The sequence below is a fragment of the Sturnira hondurensis genome, unplaced genomic scaffold, assembly GCF_014824575.4.
Source record: "Sturnira hondurensis isolate 20B ecotype Veracruz unplaced genomic scaffold, ASM1482457v3 Scaffold0013931, whole genome shotgun sequence".
Classification (NCBI taxonomy): domain Eukaryota; kingdom Metazoa; phylum Chordata; class Mammalia; order Chiroptera; family Phyllostomidae; genus Sturnira; species Sturnira hondurensis.
The window spans coordinates 3,973,342-3,997,738 of NW_028086562.1; the positions used below are offsets into that span (position 1 = coordinate 3,973,342).

Sequence of the window (24,397 nt, forward strand, 5' to 3'; positions counted from 1 at the left end):
GACGTTGCTGTTCCAGAGCTTGTTTCCGCCCAAGGTCTGGCCTCGTGGCCACACCCCTAGCGACCAAGGAGCCAATGGAGGAGAGCTTAGTGGTTGCTAAGGGAAACCTCTAGTGGCGAAGATGGCAGCTGTCAGGCAAGAAGTCCTGCAGCGCCGGGACCCGCCGAGGCGGCCCCCACAGGACGGTAACGGCTGCAGGCCCGGGCCCCAGGGAGGGCGTCCGGCGGCCCCTTGCTTTACCGGGCCTCCGTCTAGGTAGGAGGGCGATGGGAAGGGACCTAGGGCTGGAACCCGCGTCCCCCGATCCCGGCCGGGCTCCCGCTACCAGCCTCCGCGAGCCCCGGTCGGCACCCGGAGGCCTGATCGCCCTCGGCCTTGGAAGGGGTCGCGTCTCTGAATGTGCTGGTCCCACTCCGGATGGGCGGGTAAGTCCCGAGGCCTGGAAATCGACCCCAGAGGAACCGAGCCAGACGAGTGGTTCAGAGGTTTGATAGGAGCTGTTCTTAAAGGAGAGGGCCTGGAGTGAACTCCGAGTCCACGCCACTCTCTTCAGGTAGAACCCGACCCTCGGTTATGGCAGATTCTGGAGTCTGGCAACGCCCACATTTCCCTAGAACCGCCGCCCCCCGCCCCCACCAAGTGGTGCTTCACAAACAGGGGGGTGGCTGGGAGGTAGGGTTGGAAGTTGGGAGTGGTGAACTCAGCAGCTCAGTTGGGGCTTGGTCCTGAGGGAACAGGAAGCCACAGGAAGGGCCCTGCGGAGAAGTGACAGGGGCGGTTTATTCCCCCACTGTGTCCCTGCCTTCCTCTGGCCAATTGGGTCAGCTCAAAAGTCCCCTCCTACGAATTGCTCCCCCACCACGGGTCTATCAAGGCCCTCCCCCTGGGCCTGCCTCTCTGCGCTGAGTAGGTGCTCAGGGGTCCGTGCATAAGCCAACGAAGGAGTGGGTGGACGGACAGTGAACAGGTCTCCTGAGCCCCAGCCTGAAGCTCTGGGCAGCAGCATTGGGGAGTTTCAGGAGGTGAAGTGCGCAGGTGCCTTGAGAGCCCCCCAGGGGGGCTGCCTACTGCCCCTCAGTGCCCCCAGGTCACCCCACAGGAGTGTGTGTTGGACGTCAGCCAGGTCATCTGTGTCACGTGCTCACCTGTGTATCTTCTTTCCAACACTCAGGTTATGGCATCTACACATTCCCGAATTCCTTCTTCCGTTATGAAGGGGAGTGGAAAGGAGGGAAGACCCACGGTAAGAAGCGGCTGTGGCCTCTTCCTGCAGCGGCTGCATCCCTGTCCACAGCCCATCACCTCCGGGAGCTGGGGCCGGTGGGTGGCACCAGGAGCCAGCGGGATTGGGCCCTCACGCTGTCACTATTGCCCTGGGCGTTGGGGCTCGCCGGACACCACACCCTGGTGCTGCCCCGCCTCGAGCCCCAAGGTCACAATGACCCTGCCTGCCACCTTCGCGCAGGCAGGGGCTGCACCTGGGAACCCCTCCCCGGGTGTTAGTTCATCCCTGCTCACGTGAGAGTTAATGGCAGCTGCCTTGGTGGCTAATCTCTGAGGAGAGGCAGCTCACTGCCCTCTGTGGAAAGTCTCAGCCACAGCGGAGAGGGAGTCGGGGCACGTCGCCGGAGGCCTCTGCCGACGCCCAGCCCTCGTGGTCCAGAGCTCGGCCCACAGTCTGCCGTCTGTTCGCAGTGCTGCCCATTCTCTGCTGGAGAATCGGTCTCTTGCTGCTTTCCTATATGCGTGCTTGTGCCTGCAGGCTCCAGTATTTTCTGTATTTTTGACCTTTTGACTTTTAATGTAGTGGTTTTGCCACACAGAGACTTCTCACTTTTATTCGAATCTCTGGCTCTTCCTCCAGCTGCATGTGAGGGCCACACTTGAAACTGCTCAGAGCCTGGCCCGGCCCGCGTGGGTCATCCTTGTTGAAACGCATTCTTCGGCGTCACCCTGTGTCCACAGGCTTTCTCCTTCTGCCCTCGCACTGGCAGGCGAGGTGACCGGTGTCCCTGCTGAGGCAGTATAGGACACCAGGTCCCCTCTGTACTTGTGATGGCTCTGCAGTACCCCCCCCCCTGCACCAAGACAGCAGAGAGTGCTCAGTCCTATGTCAAGAACATTTTCAGCCCTGGCTGGTGTGGCTCAGTGGATTGAGTGCCGACCTGTGAACCAAGGAGTCACCGGTTCGATTCCCAGTCAGGGCACACGCCTGGGTTGCAAGCCAGGTCCCCAGTAGGGGGCACGTGAGAAGCAACCACACATCAATGTTTCTCTCCATCTCTTTTTCCCTCCCTTCCTCTCTCTAAAAATAAGTAAATAAAAATCTTTCAAAGGACATTTTTCATGGCCAGTGCGTGTGCGGGTCAGTATGTGGAGCTCACCTGCTGGACGAGAGGCAGAGGGAACTCCCCCCGCACCCCACCCCCCGCCGGGCACAGGGGCCCGAGTGCTCCGAGGCCCAGCTCTTCTCCCTGGGCAATGGGCTGGCCACGATCAGGCCCAGTGGTCCCTCACCACTGCTGTCCGATGTCGCATCAGAGTGTCTCTCACAGGCCGTGGGAAGCTGCTGTTCAAGGACGGGAGTTACTACGAAGGCGAGTTTGTAGACGGGGAGATCTCGGGCGAAGGCCACCGGCACTGGGCCGTGACAGGTCAGCTCCGGAGACGCCTGGTGACGTGCCGTCCACAAACGGCGATGTCCTTTCTCATGAACCCCCTCCCTCTGGGTGTGGAAGGCACTTCCCTCCATGAACTAGGACCCCTGATTTCCTGGAGGCGGCTCTTAATGGCACCTGCCAGCCTGGAGCCGCGCAGTGACTCCCCGCCCACAGCTCGGCCAGGGCTGTCCGCTGACCCTCTGACTGTCACAGATGGGCGTGGCAGTCAGTCCCCCTGAGATCAGCGTGAGGTGGACCCTGCGGGAACCAGGAGGGCAGGTCCAGACCCCCTCGTCCTCTGTCCCCTCATCACCCAGAGTTGGGAATAAGACAAAGAGACTCTCTTTTCTGAAATAACCCTGTTGCCATCGGGGCTTGGGGGACGGGCAGGGACACAGGAAGCCCCTCTGACCCGGAGCATGTGTCTCCCTTCCTCCTTGACCCCCAGGGAACACCTACTCTGGTCACTTTGTCCTGGGAGAGCCGCAGGGCCACGGTATCATGAAGTACGGAGCCGGGGGCTATTACGAGGGAGCGATGTCCCACGGCATGAGAGAAGGTCTGACGTCCACCGGAACTCGGGGCACGTTGGCAGTTTGTCAGCACCCCCGCCCGACGTGCGGAAGTGGTGGGCTGGGTGGGCTCAGGGACGTGCACCTGACCGGGGCACCAGGTGCCTCATGGGGCCAGGAGCCCAGCCCCTGCCTGGCTGTGTGGGCAGGGCGTGGGCATGCGCTCCTCGCTGCCCCCAGAGCCATGTCTGGTCAGTGCCTTGTGTGCGGGGCCGTGACAGCAATGTTAGCCCCCACTGCGTGACAGCCACCCAGAACCTAGGGGCTGGAAGAAACCGCCATTTGACTTCTTGCTCACGATTCTGGGGTTCCCCTGTGGCCTTGGCGCAGGGGAACAGGTCTGCTGGCCTGGTGTGGGTCACCGTGCGGCTGCAACCACAGCAGCCCGGCTGGGCCCGTGGCCCCCGGGGTCATCTCCATTGCCTCAGGGCTCCCAGGGGCCTCAGCTGGCTCAGGTCCTCCTCACCCTGCTGGACAGCGAGACTGGAGGCTGCACCTGGGAACGGGGGCGGGGACCGTGCTTCAGGAGGGAGGTGGGCCATGGGCGCAGCACACAGGCCAGAGGCTCGTGGTTGCTGGAGCCTGAGCTGCCCCCAGAGGCAAGCAGGCTGGTCAGTCATCTGAGTGTCCACTCACACTAGACGTGGGCCGCACTTCCCACCACCTGGAACCAGAAATGCCCGAACACGGCACTGCAGGCCGTTCTCGCGAGTGTCCTGTCTGTGGACCCGGTCTTCCCGCCACCCACACATGGCTTCCCGTGAACACACCCGCACACGGGTCAGACCCAGTGCCGAGTCACGCCTGCCAGACAGCAGGGGGCTCCAGCCTGCACATGGGTCTGGGCCCCTCGGTGCTGGCCTGCCCCTCCCTCAGGGCCTGTGAGGCTCCTGCCCTGGCGTTGAGGCTGCTCGCGTCTTGCCGGACAACCGCGCCCCCCACCCAGGGCAGCCGGCCCCTGGGGCCAGGGTGCTGTGTCCTGTGGGTCCTGCCTTGTCCTGCAGACGCCGCCTTTCTGCTCTGGGGAGGGTCCTCCTGCCACTGGAGGAAAGTGACACTGGTGCCTCGGCTCCACCCCAGGACTCGGGTGCCTGGTGGACCAGGACGGGAACGTGTACCGAGGGTCCTTTCACAACAACAAGCGGCACGGCCAAGGGCACGTGGCCTTTCGGTGAGCGTGTGGCCTGACATGGGCCCCTGGTCCCAGGGCTCGCTGGTTTGGGCCCGGCTGAAGCTGGGTGTCCGGGTGGGGGAGCACGGGCCCCGCCCCCCACAGCACACTCGGGAGGTCGGGAGGGTGGAAGGGCCGGCAGGGGTCCCGGGCTGGACATCGGGCCCGTGACACCCTGGACCGGCTCCTCGGCCGACATCCTGCCTTCGGAACCCACCTTCCTTTTTCCTCCGCTGCCGTCTTCCCCAAGCCCCGCACACAGGGTTGGGGGCCAGTGGCTGTGTGCCCGTCAGGACGGGCGCCTGGTGCCCCGGCGGCTCCGGCCATCTGTTCTGGGCCTATTTCTGCCTGGGTCCCACAGCGCACACTGAGCACGGTTGGCGGAGCCAGCCCGAGTCAACACTGCCACCTGGCCACCCTGCCTGAGAGAGGCCTCTGCATGTGCCCCTCAGGAACGGTGACACGTATGACGGTGACTGGGTCCGGGGCCAGCGTCAGGGCCACGGGGTGCTGCGATGCGTGGACGGCTCCACCTACGAGGTACCTGGGTCTCCTCTCAGGGCACTGTGCCCGTGTGGCCTCCACCACCCTGCACTCAGTGGGGGGTGGGGCGACAGCAACTGTCCCCACTTCACTGGTGACAAAACCGAGGCTCAGGGGAGGCAGTGTGGGTGCCTGTCTGCTCCGCAGGGGCCAGGCCCTGTGTCCCACTCTGCACCACCCCCCTGGTCGCTGCAGCGGGGGCCACCCCTCAGGTTGAGGCTGCACGTAGGTGAGGAGGTTCAGGGGTGCCGGAGCCCTCTTGGGACCCAGGGCCCACCCTTCTTTCTTCCCCTGGATACTGGCCGGGTGCCAGATGGATGAAAAACGAGCAGGAGCCAGGGTGGGTGTTGGTGCGCTCTCACCCGTGCCCGGTCAGCGTGGGAGCCTGGGTGTGGACAGGCAGCCCTACCGGACCGTTAAAAACTGCTGGTCACTCGGGGGATCCTGCCGTCACAGGACAGGTGACGGGGCCCACGTGGAGCACGCAGCACCTGTAGGGCGCTGGCAGGTGAAGGCCCTGGCCTCACCGACAGAGAGCTGAGCTGGCTTCTGAGCCCAAGCAGCCCCACTGAGTAGCAGAGGCCCTGCCCCAGGGGAACCAGCCCTGGGCCACTGCTGGGCTGCAGCTCCGCTGGCCAGGCCAGCGTCCTCTGTGCTCCTGAGCGTCTGTGTCCACTTCGCCCCACCTCGTGGGCCTCGGCAGTTGCAGGTGCCAATCTGTGCCTGAGCCCCTGTGCAAATGCTGCTGTGGCCCATGGAAACTCTGTCTGCAGGGTGTCCGTCCAGCCTCCTGGGACCAGCCTCAGGGCCCGTCACAAACCCCAGAGCTTCCAGGGAACTGCAGGGAGACCTGGGTGGGACCCTCTTCCGCCCTCCGCCAGCCTGGAGTCAGTCACTTGCAGTGTCAGGTTTCACATTCTCAGCTCCTCACGCCTCCTGACACCCCAAAGGAAGGACCCTCTGCCGCTCTGTAGAGGCAGAAACGGAGGCGCAGAGGAGGCCTCCCGGACCAGGGAGTGGCAGAGCCGCCTTGAGCCCCGCCCCCACGCCCTCCAGACCTGGGCCCACAGGCCCCCCAGGACGCAGGCAGCATGGGTGTGCAGGCCAGGTGGGGCTGGCAGAGAGCTTCCCGTCCTTCCAGGGATGGCAATGGCTTTATCCCAGAGGCTGGTCTGTCCCTCGGCCCCGTGGGCCTCTCCATGGGTCACGGCTGCCACTTGGGCATCGAGGTCTGGACACCGTCGGGCCCCACTCAGGCCTTAGGCTGCCGCCTGCCTGTTCACCACCAGGGGGCGCCCCAGCCCCGCCGGCCGCCCGCAGCTCCCCACTGGTTCAGAGCTGGGCTTGGTCAGGGGCGGGACGGCCTGGGCTGCGGCTTTGTTGGAAGGGTGAGGAGCCCGCAGCTGCCTGGACAGTGGCCCCTCCGAGTCCCCGGTCGCCCTGGCCCAGCCTGCAGATGCCAGGATCCCAGCAAGCGCTCAAGGGAGGTAGCAGTGTCACCGACTTAGAGCACCGGGCGGATGCGCACACGCCCCTCCCATTCGGGAGCCCGGTGTTCGCTGAGCGTCCCCAGGGTTCAGACACTGCCCGCCTGCCTGCCACGCTGCTCAGTGGTGTCCCCGCCTTGTGGACCCTCCTGTACGAGGGATGCCCGCTACGGCCTGAGGCCTGGACACTCCACCCCGGGGCCTCGACCCAGCCCGAGCGGTGCCGGGCTTCCCGCGAGGCAGCCCCAGGTCTGCCTGGGCACAGCAGGCGCAGAAGCAGCCCCGGGTTAAGGCTCGAGGACTTTCCTCGGAGAACCAGCCTCAGGTGGCTGGAAAGTGCTTCCTGAAATGGGGGGCGGGGCAGTACTTAATCCCGACAGTCTCTTCCAAAGCATTTGGCCTGTGGAGGCCAAGTGCCATCAGGGAGGTGGGCACGGGGCCTAACACTCAGCCTGGAGTGCCCCGAGGCTTGGCCGGCGGGGACACAGGCCTGGCCCCCCTCATGGCTGCCACGAGAATATGCCCCACGCAGGGCCCCCCTGTTCCCTCAGTCCCACGCTGGCCAGCCACACAGGGGTCCCTGCCCGGCCCCACCCGGCACCGGTGCCATGTCTTGCTAGAAGGCTCTTCCTGCGGAAAAGTGGGTCCTTCCGCACCGTACCGTGTCCAAGTTTGGTGCACGGTCCGCGGCTCCCCAACCTCCTGGCTTCGTGACATTCCATGTGGGCCGCACACGTCGCATTCACAGGCAGAGCGAGTTCCCACCCCCAGGACCGCGTGGTCCCCAGGGACCGAGCAGCCCAGGGAGGGGGATGCACGCAGGCTGCCCCCCGCCACCCCCCCACCAGTGTCCCACACCCTGGGCGGCGTGGGGCCTGTCTGAGCCCCAAGGTTCTCTCTGCAGGGACAGTGGCACAGCGATGTCTTCAGTGGCCTGGGCAGCATGGCCCACTGCTCCGGGGTCGTCTACCGCGGGATGTGGATCCAGGGCCACCCAGTGGGTAGGTGTCCCCTGCCTCCCAGGCCACTTGAGGGCCTTGAGTGAGGTCGCCTCTGGGCCTGGGTCTTCTCAAGTCACGTGGGAGGCGTTGGACCCAGAGGCAGGGATGGGGGCGGTGGGGCTGGGGTGAATGGAATCCGAAGTCCTTCACGAGAAGCACATTTCAGTGTGGTTCTGAAGGGGGCCCTGCTGGGGGCAAGGCCCCCAGTCACAGGGTCCCCCACCCACAGGGCCTGTGCCTCTGTACCCCTGGCATTAAAGGGGGGCCCCACCCTGCTCGTCTCCAGGACAGGATGCCACTCCAGCACCCTTTTCAGGGAAAGGCCCCAGGGGCACCAACGTCAACTGCCCCAGCCCATGAGGGTGCCCACTGAGCCAGATGGACTCCTGGGTAGGGGCCAAGGTCCCAGGAGGGGAAGGGGCCAGGGCTCGGGGGAAGGAGCCCTGGCCCCCAAGGCACACCTCCGGGATACATGGACCCCCCCCAGCCCCCCAGCCTCAGGCTCTGGGTCCTCCTCATAGCAGCATTGCCCTGGGAAAGAGTCCAGGTCCCCCCTTCCTCAGACTCGGCGTCCCATCAGAACCCCTGGGCAGGACACAGCCTCGCTTCCCCGATCGGAGTCCCTGCCGGCCGGCCCACCCCGCAGCCCCCACGCACACCTGGTGGACGCTCTGCAGCCCCTTTAATCCAGTCCAGTCCGCCCCGAAACCGCTGCTTCGGGGGACAGCAGCTGGCCCCTGGGTGGCCGCCCCATCTCAGTCTCACTGACGCCTGGGCCACTCCTCAGAGGGAGGGACGTCATCTGCATGCTCAGACCTGCCGGCAGGGCCCCTCTCGGTTCCACGGGGCGTCCCGCCCATTAGGGGAGAGAGAGGCCCTGCAGGGAGGTGGGACCCAACCCCGGGCGGGCAGCACCCAGCACCCAGCACCCAGCAGCACCGCCTCTACTTTCTCCCAGCACGAGCCACGAGGATCGTGATTCTGGGCCCGGAGGTGAGGCACGTGGGGGCCAGCTCCCCGTTCCCGGTGTGCGTTCAGCTGCAGCAGGAGGATGGGGCCGTGGCCGAGAGTGAGTGTCCCCACGGGGGTGGCGACCTTTTCAGAACAACGGCCAGGTGCTGGGTTCTCGGACAAGAAGCCACGTGTATGGCAGCGCATGTGTGGGTGTGTGCGGACACGCGTGCTCTGTGTGCCTGGGTGGGAGCAGGAGCACATGTGTGTGCCCGTAGTTGTCACCTACCTCGTGGAGCGAGCGGACAGTGGCTGCTGCCCCGTGTGTGTCAGCACAGGCCCAGCTCCGCCCCACACGGGGAGAGGCCCCTGTGCTCTGGGGTAATCCAGCAGGGACACGTTCCCGGCCCTCGGGGCTGCTCTCTCACGGGACCCAGCCAGCCCTGTGGTGCTGGGGGCGGGGGGGGCGGACACACTGACATCCCGCAGCCCTTCTCAGCGGAGGGTGAGTGAGCCCCCAGAGAGGCCTCCACCCAAGACACCGCTGGGGCCGGCTCGCCTACCAGGGAACGCCCAAGGGCCCTGCACACGGACCCACCTCTGTGCAGCGTACCATCAAATTCACCCACGTTGGGCCCTGGCTGGTGTGGCTCAGTGGATTGAGTGCAGGCCCGTGAATCAAACAGTCGCTGGTTCCATTCCCAGTCAGGGCACACGCCTGGGTTGCAAGCCAGGTCCCCAGTGGGGGTAGGTAAGAGGCAACCACACACTGATGTTTCTCTCTCTCTCTCTCTCCTTCCCTTCCCCTCTCTCTAAAACTAAATAAATAAAATATTGTTTTAAAAAAGAAAGAAACCACATTTAAAAAAAATTCGCCCCCGTTGGCCATTGCACGATTTTCCGTGGATTTGGCAGCCGGGGAGCCCTCCCCGCCCCGCAGCGCTGATTGCAGGGCCCTTTCCTCACTGAGGGGGACCCTCCCCAGGCACCGCCATCCCTGCCTGCAGCCCCATGCAGCCAGGGCCCCACTGGACACCACCCCACCCTGGTGGATTTGCTCCCCTGGGAGCATCCTGTCGGCTGTGCCTCCTGCCCTGCAGCGTCTGCTGGCACTGAGTCCCAGGGCGCCGCACGGCCTCGCCGATGCAGCTGCTTTCCTCTCCTGCCCCACGGTTGCTTGTCACCCGCCGATGGATGCTGGCGTGTGGCGCTGCTGGGGGCACCTGTGCTCACGCTTCTGCAGGAATGCAGGTCTTCACTCGCTCGCCAGGAGCGCTGGAGCCCACGGGGGTTTGCCTCTGAACTTTTAAGCTGCCCAAGGTCTCCCGAGGGGCTGAATGGGTTTCCCATCCCACCGACTCTGCCCCCACCACCCGGTGCTCCCTCCCCCCAGGCGCCACCCGAGGGCGTCAGGCGGCACCAAACCCGGTCTGTGTGTGACACGGGGCTGCTCGGTCATCTCTTTCCTCTCGAGTGCTGGTCCACATCACGCAAGTCACCTGGTCCGTCACTCGAGCTGGTCCACGGGCTCCTCCCGTGCGCATCGGTCACCGTGCCTCTCCTCATCCCTCCCTGACCAGTCCCCGTGAGAGCAGATGGAGTTCACTGAAAACAGCCAGTCCCTAACCCCTGGAGCTCTGCTGTCTAGTGCATCCATCCCTGGTTCGGTCGCCTCCTCACATCTCTGTGCTCTGGGTGTAATTTAACGTCCCTCCTCTAGTCCTTGGGGGGAAACTGAGGTCGGTTCGGACCCTGTCCAGTGCGGGGCTCAGCGCCATGCATCCCCCTCCGGGCACCGCTGTAGCTGCCACCCAAGACTGTCCCGAGAGGTGCCTTCGCTTGCACTCGGCTCCAGTGATTTCCTACCGGGCCCGGGAGTGGGTTAGACGGGTGTCGTTGCCTTTTCCGACGCGTGGCGGGTTCCCCAGAGGTCCCTCTGTTCATAATTTCTCACTCACTTCCCTGTGCTGAGGGCCAGACGTCGTGTGTCTTGGGTCCCTTCATGTTTCCCGGGACTTGCTGACGGCCCAGAAAACGGCCTCTCCTGGTGCACGTTTGCCAGCACGTGGCGGGGGCGTGGATTCCGCTCCTCTGGGCGCGTCCATTGTGCTTCCATTTCCGTCAACTTCCACGGCCTCCTTTTGATGCTCTGTTGCTAGGGACATCGACGTGGGGCATCTTTAGGCCACTGAATTCCCTGACTCCTCCTTGGGGCGCCCTGGCCATAGTCACCCCTGGTGACGGCCTCTGCCCACCCTCCGCCCTCCATGACGTGGTGCTCCGTGCCCCAGCTGTTGCGACCGCTGTCGGTCAGGATCCCCACCTTTCCGCTGCGACTCACCGTGGCTTCGCGGGGAGTCGCGTGGGCGGCCTGCAGGCGGGTGTGCCCTCCCCAGCTGACGCCGGCGTCTCCACCTTTCAGCCGAGGTGCTCGCACCTCCGCGCCCCCTGTGATGGGGGACACGACAGGTTCAAACGTCCGGTCTCGCTCTCTATTTGTTTTCCACTTTCCTCAGCACTGCCTTCCCCCGGCACTCAACTGCTACCTCTGGCCTGAGTGCTTCTCATTGTGCCTCCTTTACCGTTGGCTTAGTCTTCGCTGCTGTCCCTTTTGTTAGTTTAGGGGCTGAGAACGAACAACCCGTGCGTCTCACCCACCCACGGCCAGGCCTCTCCGCCTGGGGCAGGACGGCAGGGCACGCGAGTCACCCCAGCCGTCTCCCTGCAGCTGGCGTCCCCACGACCCACCACTTCCTGACGCATTGCCACTGCTTTTGTTTAGACGGCCACTTGCCTCTTGGAGTGTTCAACTTCCCTGACCCGTGTGGCTGGGTGGGTTGGGCGTCATCCGGCCAAGCCAAAGGTCACAAGCTCGATTTCTGGTCGGCGCACAGGCCTGGGTTGTGGGCGGGCCCCTGGGGGCGGGGCGGGGGGTGAGTACAGGAGGCACCCAATCGATGTTTCTCTCCAACAAACTTCTCCTTCCCCCTCTTTTCCTCTCTCTCTAATAAACGAATAAACACACAAAAACGTAGAAAGAGCGTGTAACGCAGAGGGGGGAGCCTCACCCACGTGGCCACACCCTGGCTCTGCTCCGTCCTCGCAGGGGCCCCCAGGCCCCCTCAGGGACAGTTGCCCTTCTGCCCAAAGGACTTAGCCTCTGACATTTCTTGTCACATAGGTTTTCTAGTGACGGGTTCTTCCAGCTTTTGAAGGTCTGTGAATGTCTTGCATTTACTTTCATTTTTTACTTTATTTTTCCTTGTGCCCTGGCCTGAGGGCGGGCTCCCCCCAGGTGCCCGTGCGGCGCCCACATCTGATGAGCCAGCGGCCGGCGACGGGGCCACACACCCCGTTCCCTGCCTTTCGGGGCCACCCGTCCTGCCTGGTGCCCAGGCCCCGGGACCTGGTGGCTCTCCGTGTGTCCTGTGCATCTTGGCTGCCGGAAGCAGGAGGGCGAACCAGACCGGCAGCTCCCTCTTGACCTAAAACTGTCAGAGCCGATCAGACCGCGGCTGTTTTTTCGTGCCACACGTGGCTCCACGTCTTCCCAAGTCCGGGTCCTTCCCGGGTTTGCCCAGCTGCGCCTTCCCCAGGTCTCAGCACCGGGGGCCTGGGTGGCAGGCCTCACTGGCACTGGTCAGCGGCTGCCGCCACCCCTCCTTCTCCATCGGACCCTGAGCCCCAGAACCCTTGGGACCAGCCCTGTGCTGGGCATCGTGGAGGGGCAAGCGGGTGGGGCAGCTCGTCCCTGGGTCAGGGCGGGAGACGGGTAATGGGGGGCCGTGTGCCCCAGGTGGCCAGGCCCACGAGGGAGGCAAGCCTCCATGTGTCTGCCTGTGCCACTGTACAGCCAGCAGACGCCCTCCCACAGGGACTGGCCAGCGCCAGAAGCACGGTGGGCGCCCTGGACCCAGAACCGGTGGGGGAATGAGCAGCGTGGACGGCTCTGCTGAAGGGGGGGAGGTGCAGCGAAGGTTGCACGTGGTTGCAGCTGGGGCTGTGTTGTGAAGCCCCCGCCAGCTCCCAGAGCCCTGGGGGAGGAGCCCCAGCCCCTGGGGCTGTTCCCCTGCCCCCCAGCACACTGTGCTTCTGTCTTCTTCTGGAAGGTGAGAATGGCCGGGTGCTGAGGGTCTCCGCGGGCGTCAGACACGTGCAGCTCCCGGCCCACTCGGAGGTCTGCTTCTTCCACGTGGACCAGGACAGGCGGGAGGCGCCCATCCAGACCCCGTTGTGAGTCGGGGTGCCTGGGAAACCCCTATGGGGGGCAGGGGTCAAGGAGGAGGGGGCTGAGTGGGAGCCCCTGGGGGACCCACGAGGCTCCCCCCAGCACTGGGGGCCCAGCAGGCACCAGCTACAAGAGGGAGGGAAACACAGGCACCCAGTGGGTGCTGGCTCCCCACAGGAGCTGGGCCACAATTTGGGCCAGGTGACCCGGCCCCCATGTGGAGCTGAGCCCGCCACCGTCCCTCCGCAGTGGGTTCCAGTGCATCGCCTACCCACTGTCCAGCCCCTCGCCTGGCAGCCTGGAGCCCAGAGGCGCCCCGGAAAGCGCCAGAGACCTGGAGGCGGTGCTGACATCAGACACCTTGCATGGCCAGGGGGACACCCCTGGTGACCTGCCTGGTGAGTGGAGGTGGCCACGTGGTCAGCAGTGGGTAGTGTGTTGGTGACAGCAGCTGCCCAGACCTGGGCACAGTGGACCTGGGGACAGGCTGTCCCAGGGGATCATGCCTGACCCACAGGCCTCGAGGGACAGCAGACAGGACACCACCCTTGGGACAGTCCCCACGCGGCAGGGACACCTGGAATGCGGCTCCTGCCCCAACCCTGCCCCCGATGCCCACTTGGGGGGTGGCTGCCCCACCGCCCGCAGGCAGCTCAGGGCCCCATGTTTCTGTCCAGCTGAGACCCGCTCGGCTGGAGCTGCGGGTGGCTCAGCTCCTGTTGAAATCACGACCGTGTGGAGGCTGCCTCAGGCGCCCTGGGTCCCCCGCCCGACGTGCATCTGGGACCAAGTGGGGATGACAGGCCGGGCTATTTCTCCACCCTCTTCTACCCGAACGTCCCTGTGCCTCAGTTTCCCTCTTCTGCAAAGTGAGGCCACAGCCACGTCTGCCTCCAGGACGGCTGACCAGGCCCCACCATGCTGCCCCCGAGTCCCCAGCACAGGCGCAGGGAGGGGCCCTTTCTGCTCTTTAGTCCCTTACAGCCGGCATTTCCCTCTCGGGACAGCTCACCCCTGACCCTCAGCAGGACCGACCTTCCTGCGGCCACCAGAGGCGCCGCATGAGACACTCAGCCCTTCGCCCTGCCCGCACTCAAGCCCTTCACACAGGGGCCTGTCTGCTCTGGGTCACGGCCATGCTGGCCATCTGCTGTCCCCCTGGTGGATTCTTGGGAGGAAATGACCTAGCGGTGAATTTCAGTTCTGCCATTGGGAGGACAATGGCCAGGAGAGAACCAGAAATGGCAGTGGCCACAACAAGGGGGCCACTCTGCCCACCTTTACTCCTCACCTTGCGATTCCGAGCTGGGGGCCGGCCCCCGATCACCAGGCTCCGGAGGACTGCACAAGCACCAGCCATCACGCCCCTGTTCCAGCTAGCAGGAGGGGAAGCTTGGGGCCCACAGAAGCCTCTGGGCGCCGCACCTCGCCAGGCACAGGGAGGCAGGAAGCTCAGCCTGCCAGCCAACACCCGGGTCTGTGACTGAGCGGCAGGGGAGAGCGTTTACCCCGTGTCAGGCGGCCGTCTTTGCCAAATGCTCCGGAAACTCAAATGAGAGACCCGCCGTCAGCCGCCACCCCTGGGCCCCACTGGGTGCACAGCCCTCAGGGTCACATGGCAGGGCCCTGGCTGCCTGCTGCCACTCAGGGCCGAGCCCAGGCAGCCGAGGCCAGTGTGCCCTCAGCACCTGCCCGACCTGCACCTGCCCAGGAAGCAGGTGCCCACCCTGCACTGCGACCCCTCCCTCTTGTCCCACCAAGGACGTCAGGCAGTGAGGGACAAAGACCCCCCGGTGGTGACGACCTGCAGACAGTGCATGTCCGTCCAACCAGCAGGGAGTGCGGGGGGGCAGCGCCGGGCCTGCTGACGGCATCTCCAGCTCAGGAGGGTCTCGGGGAGCAGGGGGCCCCCGGAGGGGCGGGCTGCCGGGCGAGTGCAGTGAGTGAGGAGCTGACACCCCACACCCTGTCGCAGCCCAGCAGCAGGGCCCTGCGGCCACCACCGTCCTGGATGGGTGACCCCCAGGTCCTGAGCACGGGCCTCCGGTGGGTGGAGGCGGAGCTGCGGGTCTGTCCTCCATGCAACCGCCCTCAGTGTCCTGGTTGGACTCCAGCGGTCAGCAGGGGGCGCGCGGCAGCCTGCCCGCCGCTGTGAGCACCACCTGGAAGAGACACCTCCGTTGAGCAGAACGTTCCAGCTGACATCCGGGCCCACACCTGGGAGCCTCAAGGGGTGTCCTCAGCGCTGGGGGAGAGCACGGAGGGGCGGATGCTCGGCACGGACTCACGAGGAGAGCGGGCACGTCTCTCGTTGCACGTTTAAAGTGATGGTCCATGTTCCACGGAGTTCTAGAACTCAGGCACATGCCCGCAGCTGGGGGTGCGTGGAGCTCATCCCCAGGAGGTGGGCACAGCCGCAGGGACCTGCCCCTGACATCACGTCCCTTCCCTGGGCAGCCCGGGTCTCTCCGATGGAAGGAAGCATCTCCCCCCATCCCCTATGGGCTTCACAACTTGAAGCCGAGGAGCCTGGCGCTTAGCACACAGGGGAGAGGAGCCCTGGAGTCCACTGCCCACTGGGCAAGGCCACTGGGTCTTAGCCCCACCCTCACCGTGCAGGACCCACCCAGCACCCACCCTGCAGCTGGCCACCTCCACGCCCAGTGGGACCAAGCTCTTGGCCCAAGACAGGCAATTAAGAAGATAAACCCTCTACAAACATGGCTTCCAATTATACGAGGAAGCACAGGGAGGAGAGAAACTTCCCAGAGGCGTGCCGTCAGTAACAGCGACCACAGCCCTGTGTGCCACAGCCCTGTGTGCCACTGCCCTGTGCGCCACTGCCCCGTGTGCCACTGCCCCGTTGATGTGAAACGTTCCGGTGGCTTGCTTGTTTCCGACGCTCATTGAGGAGAAAAGGCGATTTCCTACACGTGGACGATGGCCAGACAATCTGAACGCAGTTTAGTTCCGGCACCTAGAATTCGGTGACAAAGCGCGTTGATTTTACATTCAGAAAGATTTTTGTATGTAGCCTGTCAACCTTTTGTAGCCCCGCCCACAGCTCTGAACGGGGGAACCCATTTTTGTCACCACTGTCACCGTCTGCCTCCGACCCCAGTCCCTCAGGCCCACTGAGTCGACGCGGGGGCCCACGGGGGCCGAGGGGCCGGGTCGGGCTGGCGGAGCCCCAGCGGCGCACACAATGCCCCCGCAGATTGTATCTGGAAACCCGACAAGCTGCAGCCGGCAGAGAGAACCTCCGACTGCTTTTTCTCTTTTTTTCCTTTTTTGTTTCTAACGTCCAAAGCCCTCCCAGGAAGTGTTTCCAGTGGAGCTGCGTGGCTCCCTTTTCCGTGTGCTGAGCTTGCGGCTCTGGGCATTCATCGGACGGGGTCTCAGAAGAAGTGCCCGTCATTGTGAGACAGTTGTAAAAACCAAGGTGCCTTTGGCCGCTAAACCCATCGCACCACTAAAACTGACGGGCCGTGTCGCGGAGAAGTGGAGGCGACCTCGCTGCCTCTCGTGGGGCTGCCGTCTGCAGCCTGTGGAGCAGAGACGCATGGGGGTCTGTGTATTTCAAGGAAAACCTGTGCCTGAGCTGCTAATCCTGGACCCCCCCCCCCCACGGGACTGTCCCAGAGAAGGACGAGAGGACGCTGCACAGGCGAGTGGCTGAGACAGCAGGGACAGCCTCAGATGCTGGGGGCGAGGGGCCGCCCGCCTGGAGCCAGGCGCCAGAGTAGGGGCGCAGGGCCCAGGGCCCAGGGGTCACAGCACCTGGCTGCGTCCCTGTCACCCCTCCCACTGTCCTCATGAGGGCCGGTCACCTGCGCCTCCTGCTCCTCCGCCACCCGGGACGCCCTGCAGCTTTGTGGCTGAGCCACCTCCACCAGACACGCAGGGAAAACGCAGGGCCAGCTGCCAGCCAGTTGCCTGCGTCCAGTCTGCAGCCAGGGGCCAGGGCACAGTGGGTCAGTGGGCACCTCAGGGAGCCTGTGGGGTGTTCGCCCACCTCGCCCCCACCGTGCCGGACGGGTACCCCAGCTCCAGAACCTGCCCCTCCACCGTGCGAACAGCCCGTGCAAACGGGGTCAGGCGGCAGAAGCAGACTGGGAAAGAACCCCCACCAGCCCCGGGTCTTGGCAGCTGGCCGGTGAAACATGCCCCCTTTCAAGTTCCATTTTGGATTCTGGCACCTCGGGGCACCCAAAAGCAAAAACAGGTGTGCCCCAAGGTGGGGGGCACAGCGCTGTGTTCAAGAGGGGCCTGGCAGCCAGCTTGGGGCCAGCAAGACAGACAGCTGCTCGTGGAGAAACTTTGGCAACAGGGACAGTGTGGCCACTGGAGGCCGCGGCTCCAGGCGCACACACTGCGTCCTCGCTCCTCCAACCACACAGGGGCCCGTGGGGACATCCACTTTGTGTCAAACTCTCTCCGTGCTTCAGAACGGGCGGGGGAGGTCCTCCAAACTGTGGCCCAGCACCTGTGGGGGTGGCTGCGTGGCCGGGCACAGTCGGGGTGACCAGAGCCAGTGGACGTGGAACCTCACCCCCACCCCGGGGCCGCTGACCCACAACTGCCCACCACAGACACCCACACGCCCGCCTCTCCGGGCCCAGCTGAGCCACCTGCCCCCTCGCTGGCCTGCCTCTCACGCAAGATGCCGTGGGGTGTCAGGTGCTCCTGGGGGGCAGCGGCTCTTCATGCTCAGCCCTTCGTGGGAAGGGCCTGCGGGTGTCGCTGCGGCAGCCTCGGCCACGGTGACCAGACTGCCAGCCTTTCCCACCTCTTCCCTGCCTGGTCCCTCTCCTGGGGCCTCACGGTGCCCAGGTGGCAGCCTGCAGCTGAAGCAAGGGCCAGCAGGGCGGGGCTGGAGGGGTCCCTGCTCCACCTCCGTCCCTGCGGGGCTCGGCCGCCTTCCCCCCACTCCCCTCATTGGCCACCAGGACAGCCTCCCCCGCCACCAGCTGTCAAGGGCCCAGAGGTGCACACCCCAGGCTGCAGCATTTCTGTGCCACTGTCATCTGTGTGCCCAGGGCACACGCCTCCTGGGCCCTGCTGCTGGGAGACCCTCCCCACGGGGCCCACCTGGCTGGCCCTGAGGGACGGAGGGGCAGAAGCTCGTCCCAACGCCCAGAGCTCTCCTGCCTGGTCCCCCAGTAAACGCAGAGGCCGCCCCTGTTAGGACTCCGAAGCTGTCTCCCTGCCCATCCCCTAGGGTCTCCACAGACTGCGGGGCCCAGAGGGCAGACTGGGCCCTCAGCCTGGGAAGATCGTGGTGGGAGGGGGCTCCTCGGGGGCGCAGGCGTGTCTGCACATGCATGCACACCCATGTAGGGCACTCAGGCAGAGGAAGACAGGCCCCAGCACGCGCTGCCAGGTGAGGAGGGACCAGGTGCAGAGGGTGGGGCACTGAGGGGAGCGTGCCCCTGGGGGCCCTCGGGCCACCTCCCCCTGCCTTGGGTCCTGGGGGCCTAGCCCTGCGTGTCCCTGTGGTGGCAGGCTGCGCTGCCCCCTGTGCAGTGAGGCCCTTGGCGGGGCACGTGTGCCCTCAGAACCAACGGGGTGTGTCTCAGCTTTTTGACTCACTTGGCTGGAGCGAGCGTTTAGGCTGGAGGCCCTGGCCCTGCGGCCGCTGGGCGGTAACAGCCGGCCCCCGGAGCCCTGTTTATTCCGGTGGTTTCCCGTCCTACACAGGTGACTGGGGAGCCTAATTGCGTCGGCTGTTAAGAGATAATTAACAGACGTTTCCCTCCCGGCGAGGTCAGGCCGCCCGATCCCCCTGGCAGCCCAGCCTCCGTCCGCAGCGTCCCCTCCGTGGGGCAGCGCGGTGACCTCTCTCTCATGGATGAGCTACAACCGCCTTTACGACCCTTCGTTGTCTCCGAACGCTGGAGCTGGGCCTCTGCTCACGGGCCCAGCCTGGGGGTGTCCTGGCTGGGAGGCCCCCAGAGACGAGCAGGAGCCACTTCGGCCCCACAGGCCGGGTGGGACTCCCCATTCTTGTGGCCAGCGGCCCAGGGTCTGCGGGGCCTGCAGCTCGGCCCCAAGGGCCGGCGGGGGCTCAGCCAGGCCTGACTTCCTCTGGGTGAAACCTGCCAGCAGACCTCAGCCTTCCCTTCAGTGGTGTGGCCCCCGGGGTCTCTGTGTGCAGGAGCAAGGGGGGTGAGCACCCCGGGTCGGGGGGTGAGCATAGGCACCCAGGGGTGTGATTCGAGTGTGTGCCCAGGGTGCAGGAGAAACGGGGCGACGTGGGCCCCATGCTGGAGCGTGAGAGATGGAGGCGGGGGCCAGCTGGTGGCCTGGAACCCACAGCGGGGCTGTGGATAGGCCAGGACTAGAGGCAGGGCGCAGGGTGTCGCCAGGTTCCTGGCCGAGTAACAGGACGGGGGTGCTCTCTCGCCGAGAGGGGGAGACAGCGGCAGCAGAGGTGGGAATCGGGTTGGGGCACAGTGGCTTCGTGACAGAGTTGGGAGGGAGGCAGCAGGAAAGGTCACCGCAGCCAATGAGCCGGGGAGCAAGTGGGGCTCTGAGGGCTGATGCCAGAGTGGGGACACCAGGCCGGGATGTGGGACATGTGACCGTCAGCAAATGGAGAGAAGCCTCGTGCCGACCGCCCCACCCCCACCCCTGGGCAGGCACCTGTGGAACGGGTGGTAAAGGACTAGAGTCCCAAGAGCTGTCACTTCCCCTAGGGGGCTGCAGGCTACACACGGCCCCTGGGCTCCTGATCCACCCCCGATATTCCCTGCCACCGTCTGCACCCGAGCCAGGTCACCCTGCAGGGGGACTGGCTGGACAGACAGGAGGCGGCAGGGAGGGCGTCAGAGAGGGCCGGTCAGCATGCTGGGCCTGAGGTGGCAGGGGCCCGGCCCGCTGGTCATGCCTGGGGTCACAGAGGGGGTGGGCCTGGCTTCCCAAGAGGCCACCAGGTGAGGGAGGCTGCGGGAGTCCCACGAAGGGCAGCGCGTCGTCAGGAGGAAGTGCTGGGGCCACGTGGCTGGGGGGCAGGGGGAGAGCACTTGGAAGGCGGAACGGGACCCAAGGTGAAGCAGGGGCAGGGTACCCAGCCCCCGGCCCCGTGGCCGTCCTGCCCAAGCCCTGCTGCCCACGTGGACGCCTCTCTCGGGTCTGTGCTTTGTGACGCTGGAAGGGCCTTTTGTCCATTTTTCTGAGAAAACCTCTCTACCCTCTGCAGGGGAGCGCAGTGCCTGCTGCCCAGACGACTGCCGGCGGGTGGAGCTCGGCCGTGCCGAGTTCCTGGACATCCGCCTTGGGCCCCCTCCACCCGGGTACCACCCCATCCCGTTCCTGGACAGCCTGTGTGAGGTAGGGGCATGGGCCGCCCCCAGCACTGAGTGCACACACTGCTCAACCCTGCAGCCAGCATGTCGGGGTACACGGAGGGGAGCAACCAGGGACCCCCTGAGCGCCTCCCTGCTGCTCTGTGCAGGTGAGCAGCAGGCCCGGGGGCGACCTGGGCCCCAGAACAGGGGCGCCCACTGTGCAGGACCCACCCGGAGGCAGCAGGTAGGAGAGGCTGTCCCACTCATGGACGTTTGGGGGGTGGTCTGTCGCCCCTGCCCCTGGGCCACAGCTGTGCACCTTCTCCGCACGCCTGCCTTGGTTTCCCCCAGCCTTCGACACCACAGATACTGTGGGCCACCATAGGTCCAGGGGTGTGTGGCAATGGTTTCCATGGCCTAGAAAGTGGGGACTCGGGGCTTGCCTCCTGGGTGGGGGCCCAAGGCCAGGTCTGGCACCAAGGAGACTCGCCCGGCAGCAGGAGCAGCGTAAGGTGGCCCCAGCGGTGTCCCTGCAGCTGCCAGCCCCTCGGGGACTTGCTCAGACAGGTTGAGACAGGTTGAGACAGGCAGAGCAGAGCAGCCACTTGCCCAAGGGACACTCTTCTCGGGTGGGTGGGCCAGGGGGCACTGCGAGATGCGCCGGTCCGCAGTGCTGGGGGCTCAGCTGGCTGTCGCAGGCCAGGGGCCGAGCCCACCCGTCCTGTAGAGGAGACTGAGGCTTGTCCAGAATCAGTTCGGATTCCCACCGGACAGGCTGGAGGGGCGACATTGGCCTGTGGGGAGGCGTGGCCCCGCCACTCTGTGCTTGTGTCTGCTTCCGGTGACGCCCTTTCCAGCCCAGGGAGGCGCGCTCCCTGGAAAGCCTCCCCCGGCCTCGGCTCTCAGGGGCAGCGTGTCCTCTGCCGACACACATGGGCCAAGGACACTCAGGTGGGACTGGACCTGGCCTTCCCCCCGCCCCCCCCACCGGATCCCAACACCCGGGAGCGGTGGGGATTGACACTGCAGTGGCCAGCACTGCCGCCGGCCACCTGTGCCTCCCTGCAGGCACGGTGGGGGGTCCTGGGACACGGAGGCAGAAGTCCTGGAAATGCAGCCCCCAGGCCCCAAGAGAAACCGCCGCCCTTGACAGACACACGGCCTCCCCAGGGGACGCAGAAGAGCCTCGGGGCTGGGGGAATGGGAGGGCTCCGACCCTGCGTGGGGCTCGCCAGAAGCCAAGGCTGGCTCTCCAGGGACCCTCGCACTTTCTGAGACCAGCGTACCTTTCTCGATGCCGCCAGCAGAGGCGGGGGGTGGGGGGCGTCGAAATAGCCACAGAAAGGGACAGAGGCCTCAGGCACAGACCCAGCCAACACACTCCAGGAAGACAAGAAATTCGGAGGAAGGGAGCAGCGGCTGCAGGTCCACCTGCAATGAGAGGACGCGTTGGTGCCGCCAGGGACAGGCCACGAGCCAGGAACACTCGTGGCCCGCGCAGTGTCTCCGAGCTGAAGAGTCTCGGACCCGTGCAGAGCCGTCCGTCTGCGCCTGCGCCTCGGTGTGGCCTAAAGGCGGGGCGGGCTTGCGCAGTATCTGCGGAGGCGCCAGCGTGCAGCTCGGACCCCGGCCCCCCGACGCCGCTGAGGGCCCCAGTGCCCCCATGTCTGAGACAGAGTTGTGATCAGCAGCCACAGTTGTGATCAGAATGTCCCAGAGGCAGGACATTTGCCAGGACTCGGCCACAGGACTGGGGACGGGGACGGGGAGGCCCCTGATGCCCAGCTGTCCCGGCAGGAGGGCAGGAGCCTGTGAACCACAGACAGACCCACACGGGGTAGAGGGACTCGTGGGCTCCTGCCGACGCACGACCTTGGCGCTTCCTGGCCCTCTGTTCTTGTCGCCCCTACCCCTCAGCACCTGCCGCCCCCGGCCTCATGGGCATGCCCCCCACGCAGGCTCTCAGGCAGCCAGCCGCTCTGGGAAGGGGGCGCCAGGGACGGAGCTCGAGCCCCGCCGCATGGAGTGAGGGGTTCGCACCCACCCTCAGTGTCCTGGTGACCTGACAAGGAGGGCCTGCTTGGTCACGGAGGGGTGTGGCCGTTCAGCCCCGGCCCCCCAGGCCCACACCCATGGGTAGGGCTCTGGCCTCCCCCTGCTGCTGCGTGAGTGGCTTCTGCATCTGGCTGCCAAGCTGCTGCCTCACCGCGGCCAGGTGAGCCACCCCAGGTCACCTGCGCCCCAGTGCCAGGCCAGCCCACGCTGCGGGTCTGCCTCCCCGGGAAAGGGGGCTCCCGTGGCGGCCTCCCGCGTTCCGGCGGAGACATTCCCGGCACGTGACGCAGCTCCACAATGGGACACAGAACCAGTCAGTTCCTGAGAGAGGTGACGCAGTGTCAGCTGCAAAACACAGACTCAGTTCCCGAGTGTGGCCAGCAGTCAGCCAGCCGCCCGGAGGATTCCCACAGAAGGGAGCATGGCTCCCCATCCACCTTCCCTAAAAACCCGAAGTCGTGCTTTGGGACGGAGCCAGCGCCTGCAGCCCCGCTGAGCCCCCAACCAGTTGGCGGGTGGGAAGTGCACGGCACGACCTTGCCCATGATGGCTCACTGACGGCTGGGCAAAGATGCCGGAGCCCTCCCCCAGCCGGCTCAGAGAAAAATGGGTTTAATTAAGACTTCCATGATTAGTCATTTAATCAGTCATTAGGCCAACACAGATGGCGCCAATTAATTTTTTTACTTAAATACGTAGTTGGTCCTCACAGCCCCTCCGCCTGGGCCATGGGTGACCCCTGAACATCGAGTCAGCCATAGGCCTTTGTCCCCTTGAAAGGTGGCCCCTCCCGGTGGCCGAGCTCCTCAGCTACCCCAGCCCCAAGACCACCCACCGCACCCTCATCCGCTGAGTGCAGACCAGCCCTGCGGGGACTCAGAGAGGCTCTGAACGGGAGCCGCAGCCCAGGGGCTGCCACCTTGTCCGGGACCCCGTGGCCTCCGACTGCAGTCCAGTCACCTCCGAGGACAGGTCCTGGATGTTCTGCCACTCTTGAGTCCCCCACCAGGCCCAGCCCAGGTTTGCCCCAAGAAATCTCACGTGAGGTCCAGGGTGAAGTCCAAGGCCCCCACCTCCAGCTCGCTGGCGCCCGGCCTGGGTCCTGTGCAGCGCCCCCGGCGTTGGACACCTGCTGGCCCCTCAGCTGGGAGGCTGTCCCCATCATGGGAGTGTCCTGAGCACTGCCTGGCCGTGGGCGGTCCTGCACCCAGGCGGTGGCCCAGTGGGTTGTGGGTCTGTCTCAGTAGGTGAGACTCCTAGGTGGCCACAGCCCTTCCTCGGGTCCACAAACGGGGCCCCGTGCCTGGGTCAGGTCTCAGGTGCCCACACCCCGTTCCGTGCCTGTGCGCCCATTTCACAGACTGGGAAGACAATGACCAGGGCCAGGCCTCATGGAGGCCCGCGTTGTGGCCAAGGGCCTGCTCTGACCCCGGGGCCGCCAAGCCCACAGCCCCAAGGATCTCTCAGTGGGCCTTGAGGGGTACAGGCTCCGGTCACTAGGGAACAGTCACTCCAGAACAGGAACCCCTCCCTCTCTCCACCATTTGTGTGCTTGGCCGAGGGGCCCAGTACCCGCTCCCGGTGCCTCACTGGGCTCGGCAGCCACAGCAAGAGCACGGGCGCGCACAGGGTGCTGGGCTCCTCTCCGCCTTCGGCCATTTCCCCAGCTCTGCCCACTGGCTCCCCTGACCCAGGCCTCCTGCTATGGAGCTTGGCTGCAGTGGCCATCACCTTGGCAACGGCTCTGCGTGGGCCAGGTATGCTCGCGGAGACTCCAGAGGATGAGGCCCAGGGCACATTTGGGGGCTTCTCAGGGCAGCCCTGCCACGCACCGGCCCTGGGAGAGGTGGCGTCGGGAGGGCCTATCCAGGGTGCGCAGTCCCCATGGGATGCTTTCGGGCCCCAGGAAAGGGGAGGGTGCGGCCGTGGGGACACCAGGACTGCTGTACTGACAAGCAGCCAACTGGGCTGCGGAGTCACTTGGGAAGCTTATCACCTAGTGGGAACCAGCAGGGTCACCCTTGCAGGGGGCTGCCACGCCCTCTCCCATTGGAAAGTGTTTGCCTCTCCCGGCCTCAGCTTGGCCATGTGCCCCGTTGCGGCAGGCAGGTAGCTCAGCCTAGTGGGCCTTGTGGGGACTCGGGATGGGCTCACCACGGGAGCAGAGGGATCCGTGCCCGGCACAGCCAGGGACATAGTGAGGGCGAGATGCCACTTCCTGCCTGGAGGGCAGCCCCGTGCCACAGGCTCAGAGGTGGGCAGGGCAGGGGCGAGAGGCTGCCCCTCTGGAATAGATCGCAGATGGGAGCCAGTGCCGTCTGGGCGCCTTGTCTCAGTTTGCGCTGTCGGATGGCGTGCAAGGGGCTGGGTTTGCCCTCTCTCAAAGAACCGGTAGGAACCTGGATGCAGGTGACAGGGGATGGGAGCCCCAAGAGGCAGC

At 65.5% G+C, this 24,397-nt stretch overlaps 1 protein-coding gene across 3 annotated transcripts in view; it reads left to right on the top strand.

The window, feature by feature from the left end:
- Positions 1-5: 5 nt before the first annotated feature.
- Positions 6-24,397, top strand: part of MORN1 (MORN repeat containing 1) — a 29,638-nt gene continuing 5,246 nt past the window's right edge. Inside the window, exons 1-12 of one of the 3 annotated variants that reach the window (XM_037062153.1) lie at positions 6-185; positions 1,172-1,243; positions 2,556-2,654; positions 3,109-3,219; positions 4,313-4,403; positions 4,856-4,943; positions 7,338-7,434; positions 8,393-8,503; positions 12,495-12,618; positions 12,863-13,011; positions 19,812-19,945; positions 20,070-20,146. In XM_037062153.1, the coding sequence (XP_036918048.1) occupies positions 122-185; positions 1,172-1,243; positions 2,556-2,654; positions 3,109-3,219; positions 4,313-4,403; positions 4,856-4,943; positions 7,338-7,434; positions 8,393-8,503; positions 12,495-12,618; positions 12,863-13,011; positions 19,812-19,945; positions 20,070-20,146 (1,217 nt within the window). In that variant the 5' untranslated portion in view covers positions 6-121. Of the gene's footprint in view, positions 186-1,171; positions 1,244-2,555; positions 2,655-3,108; positions 3,220-4,312; positions 4,404-4,855; positions 4,944-7,337; positions 7,435-8,392; positions 8,504-12,494; positions 12,619-12,862; positions 13,012-19,811; positions 19,946-20,066; positions 20,147-24,397 lie in introns of all 3 variants that reach the window. The other 2 variants (XM_037062151.1, XM_037062152.1) reach the window with 2 other exon arrangements.